The sequence below is a fragment of the Mixophyes fleayi genome, chromosome 12, assembly GCF_038048845.1.
Source record: "Mixophyes fleayi isolate aMixFle1 chromosome 12, aMixFle1.hap1, whole genome shotgun sequence".
Lineage (NCBI taxonomy): Eukaryota > Metazoa > Chordata > Amphibia > Anura > Limnodynastidae > Mixophyes > Mixophyes fleayi.
In genome coordinates, this window is record NC_134413.1 from 79,885,884 (window position 1) to 79,908,054 (window position 22,171).

The window sequence follows — 22,171 nt, forward strand, 5'->3', positions numbered from 1 at the left end:
AGATCAGACACAAAGATTTACAGCCAGTCTGCAGAACCAGAGAAGCAGTACTATGCAGTTATTCATACATCTGAGTAGCTACTGAACACTGAATAATAAAATATACTGAGATCTTACTTACATCCAGCATATAGAACATCATCATCATCATCATCATTTATTTATATAGCGCCAGCAAATTCTGTATCGCTTTACAATTGGGAACAAACATTAATAAGACAATACTGGGTAATACATACAGACAGAGAGGTAAGAGAACCCTGCTCGCAAGCTTACAATCTATAGGACAATGGGAGTTTGATACACAAGGGCATGTGCTACATCATATTGCACACTGGACCAGCTAGAATGCAAAGGTAAAAGTATTGAGTGGGCTGTGTGTGTGGCAATGTTGGTCAGAAGGTTGTTGTCTTATGTTAGCTGTGTAGAGGGTGGTAATAGGGGAGATTAAGATGGTGGTTGAGGAATATTATAAGCTTGTCTGAAGAGGTGGGTTTTCAGAGAACGCTTGAAGGTTTGGAAACTAGAGGAAAGTCTTACTGTGCGAGGGAGGGAATTCCACAAAGTGGGTGCAGCCCGAAAAAAGTCCTGTAACCGAGAATGGGAGGATGTGATGAGAGTGGAAGAGAGACGCAGATCTTGTGCAGAACGGAGGTGTCGAGTTGGGAGATATTTTGAGACAAGTGAGGAGATGTATGTCGGTGCAATTTTGTTGACGCCTTGTATGTTAGTAGAAGCATTTTATATTGGATTCGTTGAAATACAGGCAGCCAATGTAGAGACTGACAGAGTGACTCAGCAGAGAACGGTTTGTAAGCAAAATCAATCTAGCCGCTGCGTGCAAAAGAGACTGTAGGGGTTCAAGTCTGACTTTGGGAAGACCAGTAAGGAGGGAATTGCAATAGTTGATGCGGGAGATGATGAGTGCATGAATTAAGGATTGTGCGGTGATTGTGTGAGATATGTGCGTATTCTGGAAATGTTCTTTAGATGAATGTAACATGATTTAGATATAGAGTTGATGTGGGGAATAAACGACAGTTGTGAGTCAAAGATAACACCTAGGCAGCGAGCTTGCGGGGTGGGATTTATGGTCATGTTATCAACAGAAATAGACAGAAGTTTTGTCCGCATATTTGCGTTTCCACGCCTATTTTGCTTCTTACGCTACGTTCAACCTTAAATCGAATGCGTTCCGGAGCAAAGATCCGTCAGTCATTATCATCAACTCTAAAACTTGCACCTGGTTTGTATAGGTGCAAAATAATACACAACTCAAAAAGACATCTGCAAGTCATTAACGTACTGCCCTCACACCTTAACACTGAACTCCAAGTGCAAGACATGCGCAACATGACACATGCGGTTGGAAAGGTTGATCCTGCCCTATTGTTACACAGAGAAGGTAAAGAGGGTAAGGTGTAGTATTATTTGCATTAGCCGATGTTGGATTGAGAGTACATGTCTTAAAACTAAAGTGTTTTATTTGCAAAAAGATTATCAGCCTATTGACTATAGGCAAATCATATCATAAGCACAATAAACTATCCCTGGTACGTAGAGTTAATCTGGGTACACACTACAGTTTTATCAGATGATTATAGGGCCAATCACACGATAAACAACCGTTCAGCCCGATCATTAGTGCGTACGCTGCAGCGATGAACGTTTATCGCTCCAAAGCTCATCGTATCGTTTCAATCGATTTTTAAACCAATCTAAAAATCTGGTTCAACGATGGAACGATGTCGTTCCAATCCTGCAGTGCGTATGCACTCAGGAACGGCAGTGTCCATAGATCTCTATGGAGGGTGCAGAATTACGATCTTTTCAACCAACGGTTATAACAGATGAAGAGCGCAGATCTGAAGGTAAATCGTGTAAAGTGTGTACACACGAATCGGCAATTTTTTTCCCGTCGTTGGTAAAAATCGTTAATGGTGTCGCATCGGGAGAAATTTTCCGTAGTGTGGCAGCTATGCTAATCGGCCCAGACAATTTGACACCTCTAACCTTTAGGAAGCAGGGAAGACGTGTGAGATGTTACTATCCATGGTCCTGAAGATTTGCTGGACAGGAACATGCATCTAAAGAGCTTTATCTCTCTCGTCCTGACATCTCAACCTGCTCTCGTATTCTACGCAAGCCCCAAGGCTCCAAGCTGCTTTTGTCCAGCGGGCACCAGTAAAATAGCCCAGCGGACACTTGCTGTAGAGCTGGGTGAGATGACAAGCAATACTGTACATGGGAAAAACGATTCTCGGTCACGTCACTCTACCTCTCTATCAGTAAAATGTCTATTTTACAAGGATATCTCGTATAAGTTATTAGCACCCAGCTAATGGTAATGTGATGTGTCCAGTTCTTGTGTAATAAATCAAAGCTGTGTTTCTACTATAGAAAGTCAGATAGGTACCTTACTGGGATATCATATACTCTTCTGTGTTGTGTCATCCTACTATATACAATTTGTGCTTATAACAGTATTAGTCTAATTCATTAACAAAGTGCAAATATACTAATGTCACATAAGTCATCGCAGCCAATCAGATATCAGCTTTGATCAATCCTCTGCAAGCTACACCAACGCAAAGCCAATATCTGTGTTGTCGATTTTATTGAATAAGTCTTCGTTCGACCCATGTTAACAACTTGTGCCCTCACTCTCCTCCCTTGCTCCTTTCAAGGTCGAAGCCTTGTTGATTTAGTTCCATTGTGCATTGAGAGGAATTAATTAGTCCTCAGAAGGAGATGAGGCAATTTACGGACACCCAGGGTCAATGTTTATGAATACGCACTAAATTAATAAGGAATTTAGTTGCCCCAGGCCTCCCCAGATTATCCATTGCAGGAAAAGAATTGAGAAAGCTTTGCGGATAATAGCCAAAATGTAATTCCTCAAATTGAGGTTAATACTTTGGTTCGGTTTAATTACTTTTAATTGGCCGTTTTGATCACTCCCCGAAAAGCCATCATTTACCAATTTCCAGTAGCATGGGAAGAGTGTGTTATTGAGTTTCAGTAAGCAAGTTTCAATCACCTACTTAATGGAATGTTAATGAGATAGGACGCTGTATTGTGAATAATTTATCAGCAGACCATGTGCTCAGTGTTAGGTGCTGTAGAGAGCCAACTCCATCAATTGCCAGGCAGCACTGGAGCTCTTGCATGAGGCAATTAACATGTCTGATAGAGCATCTCTGTAATGGAGTGTACAAGCCTCCGGCAACAGAGCGGCTAATGGATCTCAGAACTGATTACTGGGACGTCGTTTTGCTCTCATCATGGGGACAGATTCATCAGGTCACGCCTGGCTGATCCTGGGGCATATGTGTCATCACGGAGATATACTATAATGCAGGGGGATGGCATGTCTACTTTGTAGGTGCACTCAACTCAGGAAGAGTTATCAAAGACAAAACGATACAGAACAATATCTACTACTCTCACGTTAAATATTGATGATGCTTAAATACTTGATATTAGTGATTCCTATCAACCATGTGTTCTTTCTTTCCTCTTTGTGTTCAGTTCCTGTAGATATTGAATCTCTTTATATCACTTTCTTCCCTCTTCCCGAGCAGTGTCACTTTCTTCCCTCTTCCAAATCACTGTCACTTTCTTCTCTCTTCCCGACCAGTGTCACTTTCTTCTCTCTTCCCAACCAGTGTCACTTTCTTCCCTCTTTCCAATCAGTGTCACTTTCTTCCTTCTTCCAGATCCAGTGTCACTTTCTTCCCTCTTCCCATCCAGTGTCACTTTCTTCCCTCTTCCCGACCAGTGTCACTTTCTTCCCTCTTCCCGACAAGTGTAATTTCTTCCCTCTTCCCGTCCAGTGTCACTTTCTTCCCTCTTCCCGACCAGTGTCACTTTCTTCCCTCTTCTTGACCAGTGGCACTTTCTTCCCTCTTTCCAACCAGTGTCACTTTCTTCCCTCTTCCCAATCATTGTCACTTTCTTCCCTCTTCTTGACCAGTGTCACTTTCTTCCCTCTTCCAAATCAGTGTCACTTTCTTCCCTCTTCCTAATCAGTGTCACTTTCTTCCATCCTCCCAATCAGTGTCACTTTCTTCCTTCTTCCCAATCATTGTCACTTTCTTCCCTCTTCCCAACCAGTGTCACTTTCTTCCCTCTTCCCGGCCAGTGTCACTTTCTAACCTCTTCCCAACCACTGTCACTTTCTTCCCTCTTCCCGACCAGTGTCACTTTCTTCCCTCTTCCCGACCAGTGTCACTTTCTTCCCTCTTCCCAATCATTGTCACTTTCTTCCCTCTTCTTGACCACTGTCACTTTCTTCCCTCTTCCAAATCAGTGTCACTTTCTTCCCTCTTCCAAATCAGTGTCACTTTCTTCCCTCCTCCCAAACAGTGTCACTTTCTTCCTTCTTCCCAATCATTGTCACTTTCTTCCCTCTTCCCAACCAGTGTCACTTTCTTCCCTCTTCCCGGCCAGTGTCACTTTCTAACCTCTTCCCGACCAGTGTCACTTTCTTCCCTTTTCCCGACCAGTGTCACTTTCTTCCCTCTCCCCGACCAGTGTCACTTTCTAACCTCTTCCCGACCAGTGTCACTTTCTTCCCTTTTCCCGACCATTGTCTCTTTCTTCCCTCTTCCCAATCAGTATCACTTTCTAACCTCTTCCCGACCAGTGTCACTTTCTTCCCTCTTCCTGACCAGTATCACTTTCTAACCTCTTCCCGGGCAGTGTAATTTCTTCCCTCTTCCTGACCAGTGTCACTTTCTTCCCTCTTCCCAACCATTGTCACTTTCTTCCCTCTTCCCGACCAGTGTCACTTTCTTCCCTCTTCCCGACCAGTGTCACTTTCTTCCTTCTTCCCGACCAGTGTCACTTTCTCCCTCTTCCCAATCAGTGTCACTTTCTAACCTCTTCCCGACCAGTGTCACTTTCTTCCCTTTTCCCGACCAGTGTTACTTTCTTCCCTCTCCCCGACCAGTGTCACTTTCTAACCTCTTCCCGACCAGTGTCACTTTCTTCCCTTTTCCCGACCAGTGTCTCTTTCTTCCCTCTTTCCAATCAGTATCACTTTCTAACCTCTTCTTGACCAGTGGCACTTTCTTCCCTCTTCCCAACCAGTGTCAATTTCTTCCCTCTTCCAAATCAGTGTCACTTTCTTCCCTCTTCCAAATCAGTGTCACTTTCTTCCCTTTTACCGACTAGTGTCACTTTCTTCCCTCTCCCCGACCAGTGTCACTTTCTAACCTCTTCCCGACCAGTGTCACTTTCTTCCCTTTTCCCAACCAGTGTCTCTTTCTTCCCTCTTCCCAATCAGTATCACTTTCTAACCTCTTCCCGACCAGTGTCTCTTTCTTCCCTCTTCCTGACCAGTATCACTTTCTAACCTCTTCCCGGCCAGTGTAATTTCTTCCCTCTTCCTGACCAGTGTCACTTTCTTCCCTCTTCCCAATTAGTGTCACTTTCTAACCTCTTCCCGACCAGTGTCACTTTCTTCCCTTTTCCCGACCAGTGTCACTTTTTTCCCTCTCCCCGACCAGTGTCACTTTCTAACCTCTTCCCGACCAGTGTCACTTTCTTCCCTTTTCCCGACCAGTGTCTATTTCTTCCCTCTTTCCAATCAGTATCACTTTCGTCCCTCTTCCCGACCAGTGTCACTTTCTTCCCTCTTCCTGACCAGTATCACTTTCATCCCTCTTCCCGGCCAGTGTAATTTCTTCCCTCTTCCAGACCAGTGTCACTTTCTTCCCTCTTCCCAACCAGTGTCACTTTCTTCCCTCTTCCCGACCAGTGTCACTTTCTTCCCTCTTCCCGACCAGTGTCACTTTCTCCCTCTTCCCAATTAGTGTCACTTTCTAATCTCTTCCCAACCAGTGCCACTTTCTTCCCTCTTCCCGACCAGTGTCACTTTCTTCCCTCTTCCCGACCAGTGTCACTTTCTCCCTCTTCCCCACCAGTGTCACTTTCTTCCTTCTTCCAATCATTGTCACTTTCTTCCTTCTTCCAATCATTGTCACTTTCTTCCCTCTTCCCAACCAGTGTCACTTTCTTCCCTCTTCCCAACCAGTGTCACTTTCTTCCCTCTTCCCGACCAGTGTCACTTTCTCCCTCTTCCCAATTAGTGTCACTTTCTAATCTCTTCCCAACCAGTGCCACTTTCTTCCCTCTTCCCGACCAGTGTCACTTTCTTCCCTCTTCCCAACCAGTGTCACTTTCTTCCCTCTTCCCCACCAGTGTCACTTTCTTCCTTCTTCCAATCATTGTCACTTTCTTCCTTCTTCCAATCATTGTCACTTTCTTCCCTCTTCCCAACCAGTGTCACTTTCTTCCCTCTTCCCAACCAGTGTCACTTTCTTCCCTCTTCCCAACCAGTGTCACTTTCTTCCCTCTTCTCGACCAGTGTCACTTTCTTCCCTCTTCCCGACCAGTGTCACTTTCTTCCCTCTTCCCGATCAATATCACTTTCTTCTCTCCTCCCGACCAGTGTCACTTTCTTCCCTCTTCCCGATCAATGTCACTTTCTTCACTTTCTCTCAAGTCTTTTGTCTTCCTCTCTGATATCGAGTCTCTTTTCATCCACTCCAGGTCTACCGTATCTTCTCAAGCTCCACTGATCTCAGGTCTCTTTTCATCCTTCCCAGAACTCAAGTTTCTTTTCATCCTCCCCAGGTCTCGAGTGTGTTCTCATCCTCTCCAGATCTTCCATGTCTCCTCATCCTCCCCTCCCCATCCATCTCCCAACTCTGTGCATCCAAAAACAACACTCTGTCTTAGAAAGAGCCGAGGGGTGTCTTATTATAGACATAATGGACTTCCACTGACTCATGTTACTCTTTAAACCCAACATCCTTGCACGCACTACTTTAAATTTTTGCAAGGAAAAGATGCTAATTGTGACTACTCTGTAATTAGTCCTACGCTAATCACACACAGCCAGGCAACATGATACAAGGGTGTAAGAACCATCTATACACCTTGCACATATCGTATATGTCAGATACACAGAATTAATATTTTTATTATGCATTTTGTGATTAACTTTTATATTGCAGTAAAAAAAGTAATCGAATTTACAGCAAATTTTAGACCCTAAATGTGACGTGTTCTTAATTAAATGGGGTTTTTTTCTCCTTATTCCTCTCTCATGCACATACTTGTACTAATGCATCCACACAGAAAAAAAAATAGACATGTTGATCTCTAACTCTTCTCATTCCTGTTTTATGTTGTCCTTCTGCTGTTTCCGTAGAAACAGCGGTTGCCGGGGCAACAATAAATGCATCGATGACCTCCACCCCTTGTCCTTGGCACAGCACTAACAATCGAAGAGTAACAATGTATCACAAGTATACAATATATGGCTACGTATTATTCTACCAGTATTATGGCTCTGCAGATCACAAATATAAATATAAAAAGAGGAAATAAAATATAAATACAGCTAAGATTGCTAATTTGCCTATTGCTTTGTTAATAATAGGTTTGGGGCTGTGATATAATATAATATAAACCAACCATTCAGCCCATACTGTACTGTAATAAAGATTTTGGGCTAGATTTACTAAGCTGCGGGTTTGAAAAAGTGGGGATGTTGCCTATAGCAACCAATCAGATTCTAGCTGTCATTTTGTAGAAGGTACTAAATAAATGAAAGCTAGAATCTGATTGGTTGCTATAGGCAACATCCCCACTTATTCAAACCTGCAGCTTAGTAAATCTAGCCCTTTGTTGTGTTTTGTTATTAAATTCCGGAGGCCACAATTGGTCCCGAAACTAATTTTATTTTCCTCCGCGCTCTAATATCAGAATCCGTTTATTTATTTATTTTGGCGCAGCTATTTGTCTTACATTAAACCCAAACCAACAAATGGCTGTAGCCTTCACTCGTGGTAATTTGGCCGCAACCCACGCGGCGCCTGCCAGTTCTCTATATAATTAGCTCTCTCTGCCATGTTGGTTTCTCTGTATCAAGTACTGAAAGGCTCTCGTTAACATGTTTATACTCATTTGTGAACGGAAAGTCCCGATATAGCCTGCCAAATACATTCTGGAAGTGTCAGTGATGATTACGGCTTGTGAAGACAAGACATGGGAAACGTGTCGCTTTTTCAGCTGTTGTGGAACTACAAGTCACTGCATACCCAGCCAGCACGAACATTACACCCAATTTGAATATCCGTGAAGCCATTTTATTTTTTTTTATTATTCAAAATGACATTTCCTTTTATAAAATGTACACGTGAGCTTAGGAGGCCTGTCAGAAAATCATTACAAAAGTACTTTTCTTGTTTCCAATTATAGTCGGATCGTTTAAGGAAGGGATCGTTATTCGGAGTTTAAGAAAAATGATTGTGATTGACGCATGTTGCCACAGTATATTATAATATACCGTAGTCAATAATTGGGGGGGGGGGGGTTGGAGGAATAAGATCATCGCCGAGATTGCTCATTGACGTAGATCTGTTGAGGATCGTTCACCGGCCACCCTATCATCTTCATCATTTATTTATACAGCTCCACTAATTCCACAGCGCTGTACAGAGAACTCACTCACATCAGTCCCTGTCCTATTGGGGCTTACAGTCTAAATTCTCTAACATGCACAGACAGACACATACACTTTACCAGCACCAAATATTTAATAGAGTATTTAAGTGACAATCTGCAGCCCCTTTGAGTTCCTGGGTGCTGCTGATGAGACCACACAAGATTACGCTTTTTGTCCTGCAACGGGCAGGTTAAAATCTAATTCACTTTTGGATAGATTGTGTAGGACTGATCAATAACCAATCCTTTTTGCAGCATGACACGCACAGATATTAAGCCGCGTCAATACGGCGAGCTGATGTAGTTGGAAACAAGGCTGATGGGGGGGAAAGGAGGGGTCGGACCCCTCAGCTGAGTGATTGAGCGAGGTCAGCGCGGATCACTAATTAATTACACCATGCAGTAAGCTTCTCGGCAACATAACAGCAAATGGAAATAGTGCAGGTAACAATCACGACGGCAGGATGAACGCGAAGGGCCGTAACAGCGGATAGTCAGCGCTGGGAATGTTTGCTGGCGTGCGTGTAATTGGGTTGTGATTCTGTTTGCAAATTAAGTTTGTCAGAGCGCAAACACGACGAGGAAAGAGTGGATTATTTCTGGAACGGTTCCCAGCAGCCTTCGTTAGAGTAATACACTAAATGGGCTCACGAAGGTCAGGATGGAGGTTGGTGAAGGTCAGAGGATCTTTTCTGTAAGTCTATTTATCTAGAAAGAAAAGTGTTCCTGGAGAGTTGACCAAACTATCGCATTAGCCCTTTAATTTCAGAAGGTGTATTTTATCCTGGACGGAACAGGGACAGTTGTGAACCACAAAAGAGAACAATTGAACTGCAATGTCACATGGTTACCTTTGAGCTGTCATATCCCAGTTAATAGGTGAAACGCGTGATTATGAAAGCTACGAGTTTGAACTGGCTGACTGTATGGACGATGGACGCATTGGGGGGTAGTTTTTGGTCAGAAGGGATTTGGCGCATTAGTGTAATTACTGTTGATATGCACCAACACACCAAAACGAGATTTGGTTTTCCACTATGAGATTATTTAAATGAGATATAGGAATGGAGAGGATACACTTACAGGGTCACATTGCTTTACAGTTGCCTGGAGATGGCGTCTTGTCCCTTTATCACGCACTTCTGTGCAAAAGCGCTGTGGCTAAGTGGTTAGCACTTCTGCCTTACAGCACTGGGGTCATGAGTTCAATTCCCGACCATGGCCTTATCTGTGAGGAGTTTGTATGTTCTCCCCGTGTTTGAGTGGGTTTCCTCCGGGTGCTCCGGTTTCCTCCCACACTCCAAAAACATACTGGTAGGTTAATTGGCTGCTAACAAATTGACCCTAGTCTGTCTGTATGTGTATGTGTATGTTAGGCAATTTAGACTGTAAGCTCCAATGGGGCAGGGACTGATGTGAGTGAGTTCTCTGTACAGCGCTGCGGAATTAGTGGCGCTATATAAATAAATGATGACGATGATGATGATACTGTGCAGAGGTCACACATCCCAACATACAGCACAAGAGAAGTAGTACTAGGCAGCTGTCACATATCTCAGCATACAGGACAAGAGAAGTGGTACTTTGCATTTATCAATACACAAAGAATATTAAACTACGGAGTTGGCTCTACAAAATGTCAGTTTCTCTTTGTCTCACTCTAGTGATTTATTCTGTCTGCCCTTACACACGGCGGCTTTCAAGACCTTGCTCATAGTTGCCAACAAATTAAAATAGTTTTGCAGGAACACTTTAATTTTTCCCCACGGTCCCTAACTTTTTGAAGTTAGGGACCGTGGTGAAAAATGCATCCTGCTCAAGCTCCATTGCAAGCGGGATGCTTAGGTTCTGCACAACCTTCGTACATGCGCAGAACTGTCTATTTAAGTACCGCGCTGGTACTATTGCGCTGGTAGTATTGACAGTCTCTCCCTTCTCCCTGAGCACTATGGGAAAGGCTGCAATGTCCCTGTCACTGTATAGAGCTTAAAGAGTTCTACCCTGTGACCACTCACATCACGCGGTAGTTTGGATCCCAATAATGCCTCATGTCACCAGCATTCTGGAATACAAAAGTGCTGAGCACTGCTCCACCAGCTCTGGCCTCAGAGGGCACTGATCGCTGCCCTGTTGCATGATCCAGTTACAGTCAAGCATCTGTTGGCCTCCCATTCTTCCCTAGAACACTAAAGGAGCACACGGTGTACTCAATTGTTGCAAAGCGACAAAGTCTTGTGGCTGCAGGACAACCACTAATCATCACCTCCACCTGCACACATGTCAGAAAGTTGATATGAGGTTCTACACTAAAATCCAATACCTCTACTTTGGTCATAGCTGACCAGAGGACGTTGTTCCAGAGCTGTAGCTCAGATGCATTTTTGCAAACCTAAGCCATATTGCAATGTTTTCTGAGAGAGAGAAGGTCTTCTCCTCCCTTCCCCTAATTATTCATTGTTTTTATTCCAATGGTAGAGTCATGAATTTTAATATTTACTGCGTTAACCGAGGCCTGCGGATCGCTGGATGGGTTCTACATGATGTCTCAAAACATCATACGGGTGAATCTGCTGGGTAGCCCGCTCTGGGGGATGATTGGCGACTCAGTGGATGTACTTACTTTTCCCCACGTGGCTTCTTCATGTTGGCTTATTTATTATGTTGTATAAATAAGGACAATGGAACATTTTTTATGGGTTATTTGAGATCAGATTGAGCAAATTGTAGGATTTGGCGAGGATTAGATGATTGCTAATTAGGACCTGACACACACAAAGGGTGCACTTTCTTTTTTCACATGGCTGTAAATGGATGAATAGGTATTTAGCCAGTGTTTTATTCTGCGCAGTGTAGGTTTAATAATAGCAGCGGGGAAACCCCGCTTCCCGCGGCTTCCAATGTTCCCTCAGATCAGACTGGTAGGAATGCGGCTCAGTGTGAGGGGAAAGGAAGGTTCTGCCATTAATCCTGCATTGTATCCACAGAGAGAGAACCTGTAGTTACAGCACATAATGAGGCTGGGAGCCCGCAGAGCCTCCCCCCACTCACACCTCAGCCTGTGATTCTCTCATAATCGCTGTTTCTATAAGGTAACCCCCGTGTCCTCGCTCACAGCCCCTCCCGTCGTTCTGTTCCTTTATTACAGCTTACTAACATTTCTCTCCCTCCTCTCTCTTCCACTATGTACTCTCTCCCTCTCTCTCGCTCTATCTCCCTCTCCTCCTCTATCTCTCTCTCAATCTCCCCTTCTCTCCCTCTGTCTCTATCTCTGTCACTCTCTCTCTCCTTCTCCTCCTCTATCTCTGTCACTCTTCATCTCTCCTTTTCTTCTTCCATCTATGTCCCTCTCCTACTCTTTCCTGCTCTCCTCTATATCTCTGTCATTCTCTTAATCTCTCTCCTCTATCTCTCTTTCTTTCCATCTCCTCCTCCATCTATGTCCCTCTCTTCCTCTGTGTCTCTCTCCTTCTCCTCCTCTCTCTATCTATGTCCCTCTTCATCTCTCCTTCTCTTCCTCCATCTATGTCCCTCTCTTACTCTCTCTCCCTCTCTCTATCGATCCCTCTACTCCTCTATCTCTGTCACTCCCCTCCTCAGTCCCTCTCCCTCTCTTCTCCTCCTCCTCCATCTGTGTCCCTCTCCTCCTGAGTCTCTCTCCCTCTCCATCAATCCCTCTATTCCTCCATCTAAGTCCCTCTTCTCCTCTCTCTGCCTCTCCCTCTCCTCCTCTATCCCTGTCACTCTCTAGCCCTCTTCACCTCTCCCACTCCTCCTCCATCTCTCCCTCTCCTTTCTCTGTCTCTCCATCTCTCCCTCTCCTCCTCAGTCTCTTTCCCTCTCCATCTCTCCTTCTCCTCTATCTCTGTCCCTCTATATCTCTCCATCTCCTCCTCAGTTTCTCTCCCTCTCCATCTCTCCCTCTCCTGCTCTATGTCTGTCACTCTCTATCTCTCCTTCTTCTCCTCAACCTCTCTCCCTCTTCTCTATCTGTCTCACTCCATCTCTCCCTCTCATCCTCAGTCTTTCCCTCTCCATCTCTCCTTCTCCTATATCTCTCCCTCTCCATCTCTCCCTCTCTTCAGTCTTTCCCTCTCCATCTCTCCTTCTCCTCTATATCTGTCCCTCTCCTCTTCAGTTTCTCTCCATTTCCATCTCTCCCTCTCCTCCTTTATCTCTCTCCCTCTTCTCTATCTCTATCCATCTCTCCTCCGCCTACTCTTCTATTTCTATCCCTCTCCATCTCTATCCCTCTCCATCTCTCCCTCTCCATCTCTCCCTCTCCTCCTCTATCTCTCTTCATCTCTCCCTCTCCTCCTCCATCTCTGTCCCTCTCCCTCTTCTCCCTCCTCCATCTCTCCCTCTCCTCCTCCATCTCTGTCCCTCTCCCTCTTCTCATCCATCTCTTCCTCTCCTCCTCTCTATGCCTCTCCATCTCTCCCTCTCCTCCTCCATCTCTGTCCCTCTCCCTCTTCTCCTCCATCTCTCCCTCTCCTCCTCTATCTCTCTTCATCTCTCCCTCTCCTCATCCATCTCTGTCCCTCTCCCTCTTCTCCTCCATCTCTCCCTCTCCTCCTCCATCTCTGTCCCTCTCCCTCTTCTCATCCATCTCTTCCTCTCCTCCTCTCTATGCCTCTCCATCTCTCCCTCTCCTCCTCCATCTCTGTCCCTCTCCCTCTTCTCCTCCATCAGTCCCTTTCCATTCTCTTTTATCCCACTGTTTCCCAAGCTTTTCCCTCTCTCCCTCTGTATGGATCTCCACTCTTTCATCCCCCCCCCTCTCTATCTCTCCCCCTCTCTCGTTATCCACCTCTCTCCTTCTCACTCTTCCCCTCTCAATCTATCTCTCTGACTTTATTTATAAGTGACTGGGGAATGTAATATTTAGGAATATATAATAATAATAATAATAATAATAATTACTGATCTCTTCTGTCTATAAGAAATGAGTGACTCTCACTTCCTCACCTCTCTTCCTCTGTCCCTCTCAACCTCCTCTCTTTTCATCTTTCTCACACATTCTCTCTCATCCTGTCTGTCTCTCCCCACTCGCTCTTTCTGTCTGTCTCTGTTATCCAACTGCTTTCACTCCGATATGCCTCCCGCACTCCGTTCCTCTCTGTTGGGTCTATTTATTAATGGGAGAAAAGCCCTATCTCTGAAAGGTGACCGCCGCAAGCCGGGCGCCGAGTATCTTGGTAAATTGCGGTGATAATGATTTTCTATCTATAGAGAATGTGTGATATCCCCCTATATTCATAAATAGGGGTCGTTTCCTCCGTCACTTACCTCTCTTTCTACCTGCCGTCTCCCCCAGTCTCTCTTTCTTTCTCACACTCTGTCTTCCTCTATCTTTCTCTCTGTGTGCAATGAATCTGAACAATCCCCCCCCTCTCCCCCATCTAAAGCAGTAATATTTTTTTAAGTCAGGACAATCTAAAAACCTCTTGCAAAGGCAATTATATTGCTATAAAGTGAAGCTGCTTCGCTGTCTAATACTAAACGGTTTATTTAATAACATGGTACATATAGCATGATTTGCTGTTACTTAGAGCAACCAATCAGAGGTCCTGGTTCCAGGGGTCGGGCAGCTTAATTGCTTTGAAATCTCTATGCCAAAGCACTTTCTGCTAACACGGACCCGTTCATTTCCAATGAATACAAAATGCTCTGCTCCCAAATTTCCCCACTTATCTTCCTGAAGCAGAGACCTGAGCTGAATTATTGAATCGGTATTTAAAACACTTCTCTTGCTAACTAAATCAATTCAGCCCACGTAACTGCAGATAAGAAATTAAGAGAGAAAATTGGGAGCAGAACATTGTGCACCAGGTGGGAAAGGGGTTTGACAGTTGATGATAAGCAGTTGATAAGCCCTTAAAGGACCACTAAACTCTAACATTGACTTCTTTAACGATAAATACACTGTCCAGTGTTACTCTGCTAGCCCACCATAGGCAAACCGAGAGGGGGTTTCCTAGTCCCTAGAAACCCCCCTCCAAGCCTGGGGCACTATATAATTGAGGTGGCTGGACCCTGCCCCCGCTTCACACGGCTCTGCTTGAAAAGGGAGAACTGCGTGCACCTAACAGTAGTGCACGCAGCATTGCCCATGTATATTATAGGGATAGGAAGAGTTGGAGAGCAGCCAAGCACTGTCTAAAATTATAGCTACGCCCCCATGCATGCTGGCCACGCCCACTGGCAGCATGGTGTGGAAACCCCCCTCTACAAATCTTTGCCCCTGCCCACTGCAGCTCTGTTTTAAAGTATACCCTCTGTACTTAATAATACACAACAGAAGCTCCTCCCACATCATTAGGCTAGTGTCCTGATTGGATCTTATAAGAAAGCTGAGACGGCAGTCATTTGAGCCGCTGTGACATCGCCGGTCATGCCAATGTACAGGAATCCACGCATTTCACATACATTATTCAGCTCAGTAACACACGACCTTTCATATATAATTGATCATTTTTATGATTTTTAAGGTTTTCTTTCTACCTTGCATTTAGTGGGATGTTATTCCCCAGATCAATGCCTCTAGCTATGGGTTCAGACAAGGCTCCAATTACACAACTTCACATCTGCGCGCGGATCGTGTGTTGGAACGATCGAAGGGAAAACAGGTTATTTCATTACAACATAAACAGTGTTTCCAGGGGAACGTGACTAGCGAACAGGTGTACCGACATAGACATCCCACACACTGTTTAGGTAGACAGAGGTAATGACGAGAATATTCTAAATCGCGACCAATGTCAATACATCTTAGTTTACAGAGGGAACAGAATTTGCATCAAAATACAAAAGAGAAGTGGTACTGAGCAACGATGAGTGAAATTTCGCTCGGATTTGAATCTCGGTCTCAGGGTGCTCTGCCTAAACGCTAAGATACACACATGCATACGTGCAATTTAAAAGTCACATCAGATCGCATGCAAATAAAAATATTCTATAGAATAAAGGAACAACTCATAATACTGTAATCAATAATACAAATATGTGTTTTGAAAACATTTTTTGTTTTTAGTTTTTTTCTACATTAGTTACATAAATCAGGATGTTTTTAATGATTACTGTACCTACAATCCATTGATATAGTCTCTCTTGTGTTATTGCGCTCATTGGCGTAAGTTCCGTTACGTAGCACACGCAGAACGAATTCACACAAGATACGGCAAACGGATTTACGCCCAAACATTGTGAGATTGGCACCCAGCACAGAAAACTAAAGAAGTGGTACTGAGCGGTTTATTGTGTATACGGAATAAGAATAGATATTGAGAATGGCAGCAATGTAGTTTATTATGAGCCAATTCTCATAATTACAGTAGAAGAGACCTGAAAACTATACCCAGCATACAGCACAAGACACGTGGCTTAGGGGCATACGGATATAGGACTACTACGGATATAGGACTACTACGGATATAGGACTACTACGGATATAGGACTACTACAGCCTGGTCCTTTACACGTGTTGTCCAACGCTTATGGTATATGAGGATCCTCAACCTTTTACTGGTCTTTAATATAAAAAAATAACTATAAAGAACTTTAAATAACAGAAGAATCTTGGAGTATCAGGGACTGGTGGCAGCTTTACACGCTCAAGATAAATCAACGTAAACTGTCTCTAATAATCTGATCTGTCTAAGAATGAACGTGAGCTGTCTCTAATAATCTGATCTGTCTAAGAATGAACGTGAGCTGTCTCTTTTAATCTGCTCTGTCTCTATGAATGAACGTGAGCTGTCTCTAATAATCTGCTGTCTCTATGAATGAACGTGAGCTGTCTCTAATAATCTGCTGTCTCTATGAATCAACGTGAGCTGTCTCTATGAATGAACGTGAGCTGTCTCTATTATTCTGCTCTGTCTCTATGAATGAACGTGAGCTGTCTCTATTATTCTGCTCTGTCTATATGAATGAACACGAGGTGTCTCTATGAATGAATGTGAGCTGTCTCTATTATTCTGCTCTGTCTCTATGAATGAACGTGAGCTGTCTCTATTATTCTGCTCTGTCTCTAAGAATGAACGCGAGCTGTCTCTATGAATGAACGCGAGCTGTCTCTATGAATGAATGTGAGCTGTCTCTATTATTCTGCTCTGTCTCTATGAATGAACGTGAGCTGTCTCTATTATTCTGCTCTGTCTCTAAGAATGAACGTGAGCTGTCTCTATGAATGAACGCGAGCTGTCTCTATGAATGAACGCGAGCTGTCTCTATGAATGAACACGAGCTGTCTCTATGAATGAACACGAGCTGTCTCTATGAATGAACACGAGCTGTCTCTATTATTCTGCTCTGTCTCTATGAATGAACACGAGGTGTCTCTATGAATGAATGTGAGCTGTCTCTATTATTCTGCTCTGTCTCTATGAATGAACGTGAGCTGTCTCTATTATTCTGCTCTGTCTCTATGAATGAACACGAGGTGTCTCTATGAATGAATGTGAGCTGTCTCTATTATTCTGCTCTGTCTCTATGAATGAACGTGAGCTGTCTCTATTATTCTGCTCTGTCTCTATGAATGAACACGAGCTGTCTCTATGAATGAACACGAGCTGTCTCTATGAATGAACATAAGCTCTCTCTATTAATCTTCTCTATCTCTAGCTATGAATAAAACCAGACTCTAATAATCTCCCGTCTTTATATTCCCACTTTAGGGGTGAGTACATCCAGCTAGACCTTGGCCAGGCCATGCTGCCCTGCAGGGGATAGAATGTAAACTGTGCAGGCAGATTAGAGTTGTCCTAGCTCGACTCTAAATTGCAGTGTAAATATTAAGCTGCCCAGTGCATGTGTGCTACATGTGTGCTACATGTGTGCTACATGTGTGCTACATGTGTGCTACATGCAAAAACAGTCAGGATTTTACCTGCATGCAACAACAATAAATGCATGTGCCCCCCTTGCAGTGCACTACGGATTGTCCAGGTCCAAAATTGCCCCCTTTACCTGGATTTGCGCCTAACTCCCAAATGAGGGACTCCTGCATAGGACAGTCCCAAATTTAGGGTGCTTTCCCTTCCTAGGACATGACTGTGGGTGGAAACGTTGGGGCAAAGGAGATAACTAATGGACAGCCTACTGCTCTGCAAGGTATCTGGCCACACCCCCTATCGAGATATGATCACGCCCCCTGTTCCGCTACCGTGAACCTGCTTGTTGGGGAGTATGTGACTGTCTCGGAGAACCTGGGAGTACTACGTCCCCCAACATATCCTGTGCATTGAATTTTATTTTGCATTTTAAATGCTCCTCTCCCATAAATATTAATTTAAAGAGCCCAGCTAATAGGAATATATTGTAATAACTACATTTATGCAGAGGACCACTGGAAGTCTCCCCAGCCTTAGATCCCTTTAATAAATCCCATCATTGACAATATGATGGCATGCAAATCATTGATGTAAGTTTTCTGGGGCTAACGAGTGAAATACAACATTTACACTTATAAGATTCTCGGCAGTACAAAGAGATAACTGTTTTCTACAGCGCAGTAACAATGTAACAACAAAGTAACAATCTGGACGGAGAAGGGAGGATGACATAGCTCTGGCTAATATCTTTTCAGACTCACTTGATACATATCATCATCATCATCATCTGAAACATCCAGCTAACCAGCACATGAAGATGTCACTTATCTTAATTCATTAATAATTTGGGACGGGAAAAAAACAAAAACAAATTAAAAACGAGTTCCCTTTAAATGCACTTAAAAACCTTTCTGAACAGCCTGACGGTTCCGCTGGAAAGCAATTTATGTAAGCCTGGCCACCTTCATAGCCTGTAGTCAGCACAAGAAGTTATTTTAATGGACCGCAGCTATAACCCTTTACCATCCGTGGTTTGCCCTGTACAGAAGCAGGAAACAATCCTCATAGGGTTATTTCAACATTACCCAGGGTTGCCCCAAGAGCTTACAATCTAGTCCATAAAAGCAGATGATTTGGTAGTTGTGGGTTATTAGACATTTACACTCGTTCTAATCGTTCGTAAAACCCGTCTCCCCCACCACCACCTGAGATTACAATCTACACTCTGCGTTCGGTGAGTTTTAAATCCAATATTGCAAGAAGACTCTACCCTAATGAGCTTACGCTTTAGTGAGTACTAGGATGGCAGGAGCCGTGACATATAACATGCTTATTGAATTAAAAGAAAGCATCATTATACTGTTACATAGTACACGGTACGACTTGCAATAAATGCTGATGTAATTCAGTGTTTAATTCAGGATTTATTGACGGATAACAGTACACTATCACTTCTATAGTTGTGCATTTTAGAGGTAAATTATATGTCAGACTAGAACACACCGTACATTACAAACTCTGCCAAAAAATTCCGGAAATGATGTCCTTAAGATCCCAACTTTTCCCACACTTTTAGAGGTATATTTACTAAACTGTGGGTTTGAAAAATTTGCAGAATGTACTAAATAAATGATAACTAGAATATGATTGGTTGCTATAGGCAACATCTCCACTTTTTCAAACCCGCAGCTTAGCAAACATACCCCTTAGCCTTTATAAAACAGTAAACAATACTCTACGGGGTTAAAGTGCATTTTCAATGGTGGAGAGAGGTGCGTGGGTAGCTTCACAATGTGCAAGGAATTTGTACCTATAGCTGATGGTTGGGTAAACATGGTGTGAATGAGATTTAACCCTATCACAGAGTAACTGAAAAGAAGTCAGTCTATTGTACGTTGATGTACAATAGGACTTATGTGCTTGTGTGGGTGGAGAAATTGTCTTTAACAAAACTATCTGTCCATGACAACCTTGAACTAATGACCTCTTATATTCTCCACTGAATCATTCTCTTTTTATGAACCTCTCAACTCTCTCTTTTTCCTAACATGTAAGACCACCCAATACTACCTTTCATCCTTGTCTTGTCCCCTTATCCAGTAAGTAGATTCCCTACTGTACATTGATAGCTGGTATTTGCCAGCAATAATGTACTATCTGTCCCATCCCTTTGCATACAGGAGGTTCTCTATCTTGCATCACTCTGGATCTCTGCAGCAGTCTGAGTCTGAATGACAGACTTACAGCCACTTGGACCATAGAGACACCCTCTCAAGATAGCTTCATACACAGAAGCATGAGCAGTACCTTTATAGGGAACCAACTGACACACTCTACTTTGCTATTTATGCTTTTTGACTTATATAGTCCTTCTTTTAGCCTTGGCTTAAAAGCTGTGGAATGTGTATTTTTACTGTTCATGATGGAAGGAGACATTTAACAACTGAGCTGTAAAGTCAAGGACATTGTAACTTCATATATAAGCATTTCAGTTTGACGTTTTCATCGTCCTTTAAACGCTGTCCCAGTAATATTCTCTTATTCACACCGAATACCACATTCCAATCTTTTCTTATTATGTCTCTCTTATCCTTCATACTTCAAATCTTCCCCCAAACATTCTCAAAATTTACACCCTCATCCCATCATTTGTTCACCCCCCAACTTCATTGCCCTCTTAATACACAATGCTAATCTCCCCCGAACCGTAATCCACTCTCCTCTCGCATCAATTAATTAGTCTCAGTCTCTACAAGACCATCCGAATCCTACGACAGTCTCATCCCACCGCTCTGCCCTCCTCGTCCAAACCTTTCACCCCCCCCCCCCCCCCGGGCACGACACCTCCGTTCAGTAAAACTTTCCCCTCTCATCGCAGCGGTTTTTATGACAAAGTGACTGGTGCCGTCTTGTTAAACTGCCAGTCACTATGTGACCGGGTCAATCCCCCGTGGCTATGGGGACCCACCGTAGATTACTGCCAAGACTCTTAACAGCGGTAAGCTGCAGCCTTTCTGGATAACGCACTGGGAACGTGAAGGGTTAAAAGGACATTTCTATGGAAAAATAAAAAAGAATGCATTTGTTAAATCCCAGGGCAGCCATGCAGAATGTTCTCATCTTAACCCTTCTGCTTCCAGAGTGCAGGAGGGAACATAAATCTAACCACGAGCCAGGCTATATATCTAATAATACCTGACACTACACTATAGTCTTTTAGTGCTGCAAATCTGCCAGTGTAGGCAACATGAACGCACATCGGACCCAAATCACAGATTCACACAGACTTCCCAGCTTATAAGTAGCCGCAGGGTAACAAAACAATATAAAATCCTGTATTTGGTGACAAATATCCACAGATGAATCTACATTGGTATACTATTGTTATAACTTTTATTTGTAAAGCGGAGACATGAAGCATACCAATGTTGGTTACAATAAAGGAAAGAACTGATCCATAAGCTTACTATCTAATCTTGTATGACCCAAGTATAAAGTATATCATCAATGAATCTTACACTAGCGTCAAACATCAGTCTACCCACAGTATTGGTGCCATCCTTATCCTCGCTTGTCTGTCTACTTTCCATCGTGCTACACATTTGCATATATATATATATATATATATATATATATATATATAATTATCTGTGGTCAAACACACGTCTTCTCCTGTCTTCTTCCTTTTTCCTAATGTGTATCCTTGCTTTAGTTCCCAGCTTACACTTCTCTCATCCTCCTTATAATTTTCTATTTAGACCTCCCTGCAACCAGTCTGGATCTTAGAATTCAACCTCTGGCACCTAAACCATTCCTGGAGTCTGGGACAAATACCTCTACTCTATCCCTCTCTCCACCACTCTCTTTTACTTGCACTGCGGTCTACGGATCTTGCCTCTTAGTTGTCAGCTCTTTGCAGTAGGATTTCCTCCTATACGTCTCCCAAGTACTCTTTTATCTCAGAGAAGACTGCATGAAAATGTGTTCAGAATGTCAAACGAAAGTCTACAGCGGGAGAACAGGTATGTGCTCAACAGACAACTTATCTGCTGTAAGATCATTAACAGATAGATAGATAGATAGATAGATAGATAGACACTCACCTCACTCATGATGACACTGGACAACTGAGCTAATCTGTGTACCAGCTGCTGATCTCTCTCGCTCTCTCCCTCTCTCTCGGTCTCTGCCCTTAGTCTGCCTCTCTCGCACACATACACACACACATATATATGTAAACCCTATGGAGCCTGAGCTCTGGCTGTGAGTGACAGCTGTTGGCAGCCAATGGGAATCTCCTAAGCCATTTGCTGCATTTCCAAAAAAGGGTGCTCAGTGGCCGTGTGGTGAATGGATGCCACACACTGAATACGCTTCCTTTTTTTTTTTTTCTAGAGTACAGTTTCTCTTGGAAAGGAAATTTTGGATTTTTTTTTGTTTTGCACATTTTTGGGGATTGTGTGTTCAGGGTTTGATTCCTCCTAGGGCACCTGCAAAAGTGAAAGGGTTAATGATGCTATTCTCCTGCAGATGTTCAAAGAAAATAAATTTGAACTGTCTGCAAAGTTACTAGATCCAAGAGCTTACAATCATTTTTATTTTTTTTTCCCATCGATGTGCAATTTGTTGGATGGGTAGAAAACTCTAACCTCACTGGCATATAAAGGTTTAAAAGTCCTGCTCTGGTGAGAGAGGATTACAACAGCTGGATTGTCAGATGCTGTCTTTGGCAAGACGCCATGCTTCCCCTCCCCGGGGGGTTGAAGGCATCGGATTTGACAATGATGAAAGAGAATCTTACTTGGTTTTTTTTTCCGCTG

The 22,171-nt window shown here is 43.4% G+C and overlaps 1 protein-coding gene across 1 annotated transcript in view; it reads right to left on the minus strand.

The window, feature by feature from the left end:
- Positions 1-21,596, minus strand: part of PCP4L1 (Purkinje cell protein 4 like 1) — a 36,783-nt gene extending 15,187 nt beyond the window's left edge. Inside the window, exon 1 of the mRNA XM_075192506.1 lies at positions 21,455-21,596. Coding sequence (XP_075048607.1) covers positions 21,455-21,463 — 9 coding nt within the window. The 5' untranslated portion in view covers positions 21,464-21,596. The remainder of the gene's footprint in view (positions 1-21,454) is intronic.
- Between the last annotated feature and the right edge of the window lie 575 nt (positions 21,597-22,171).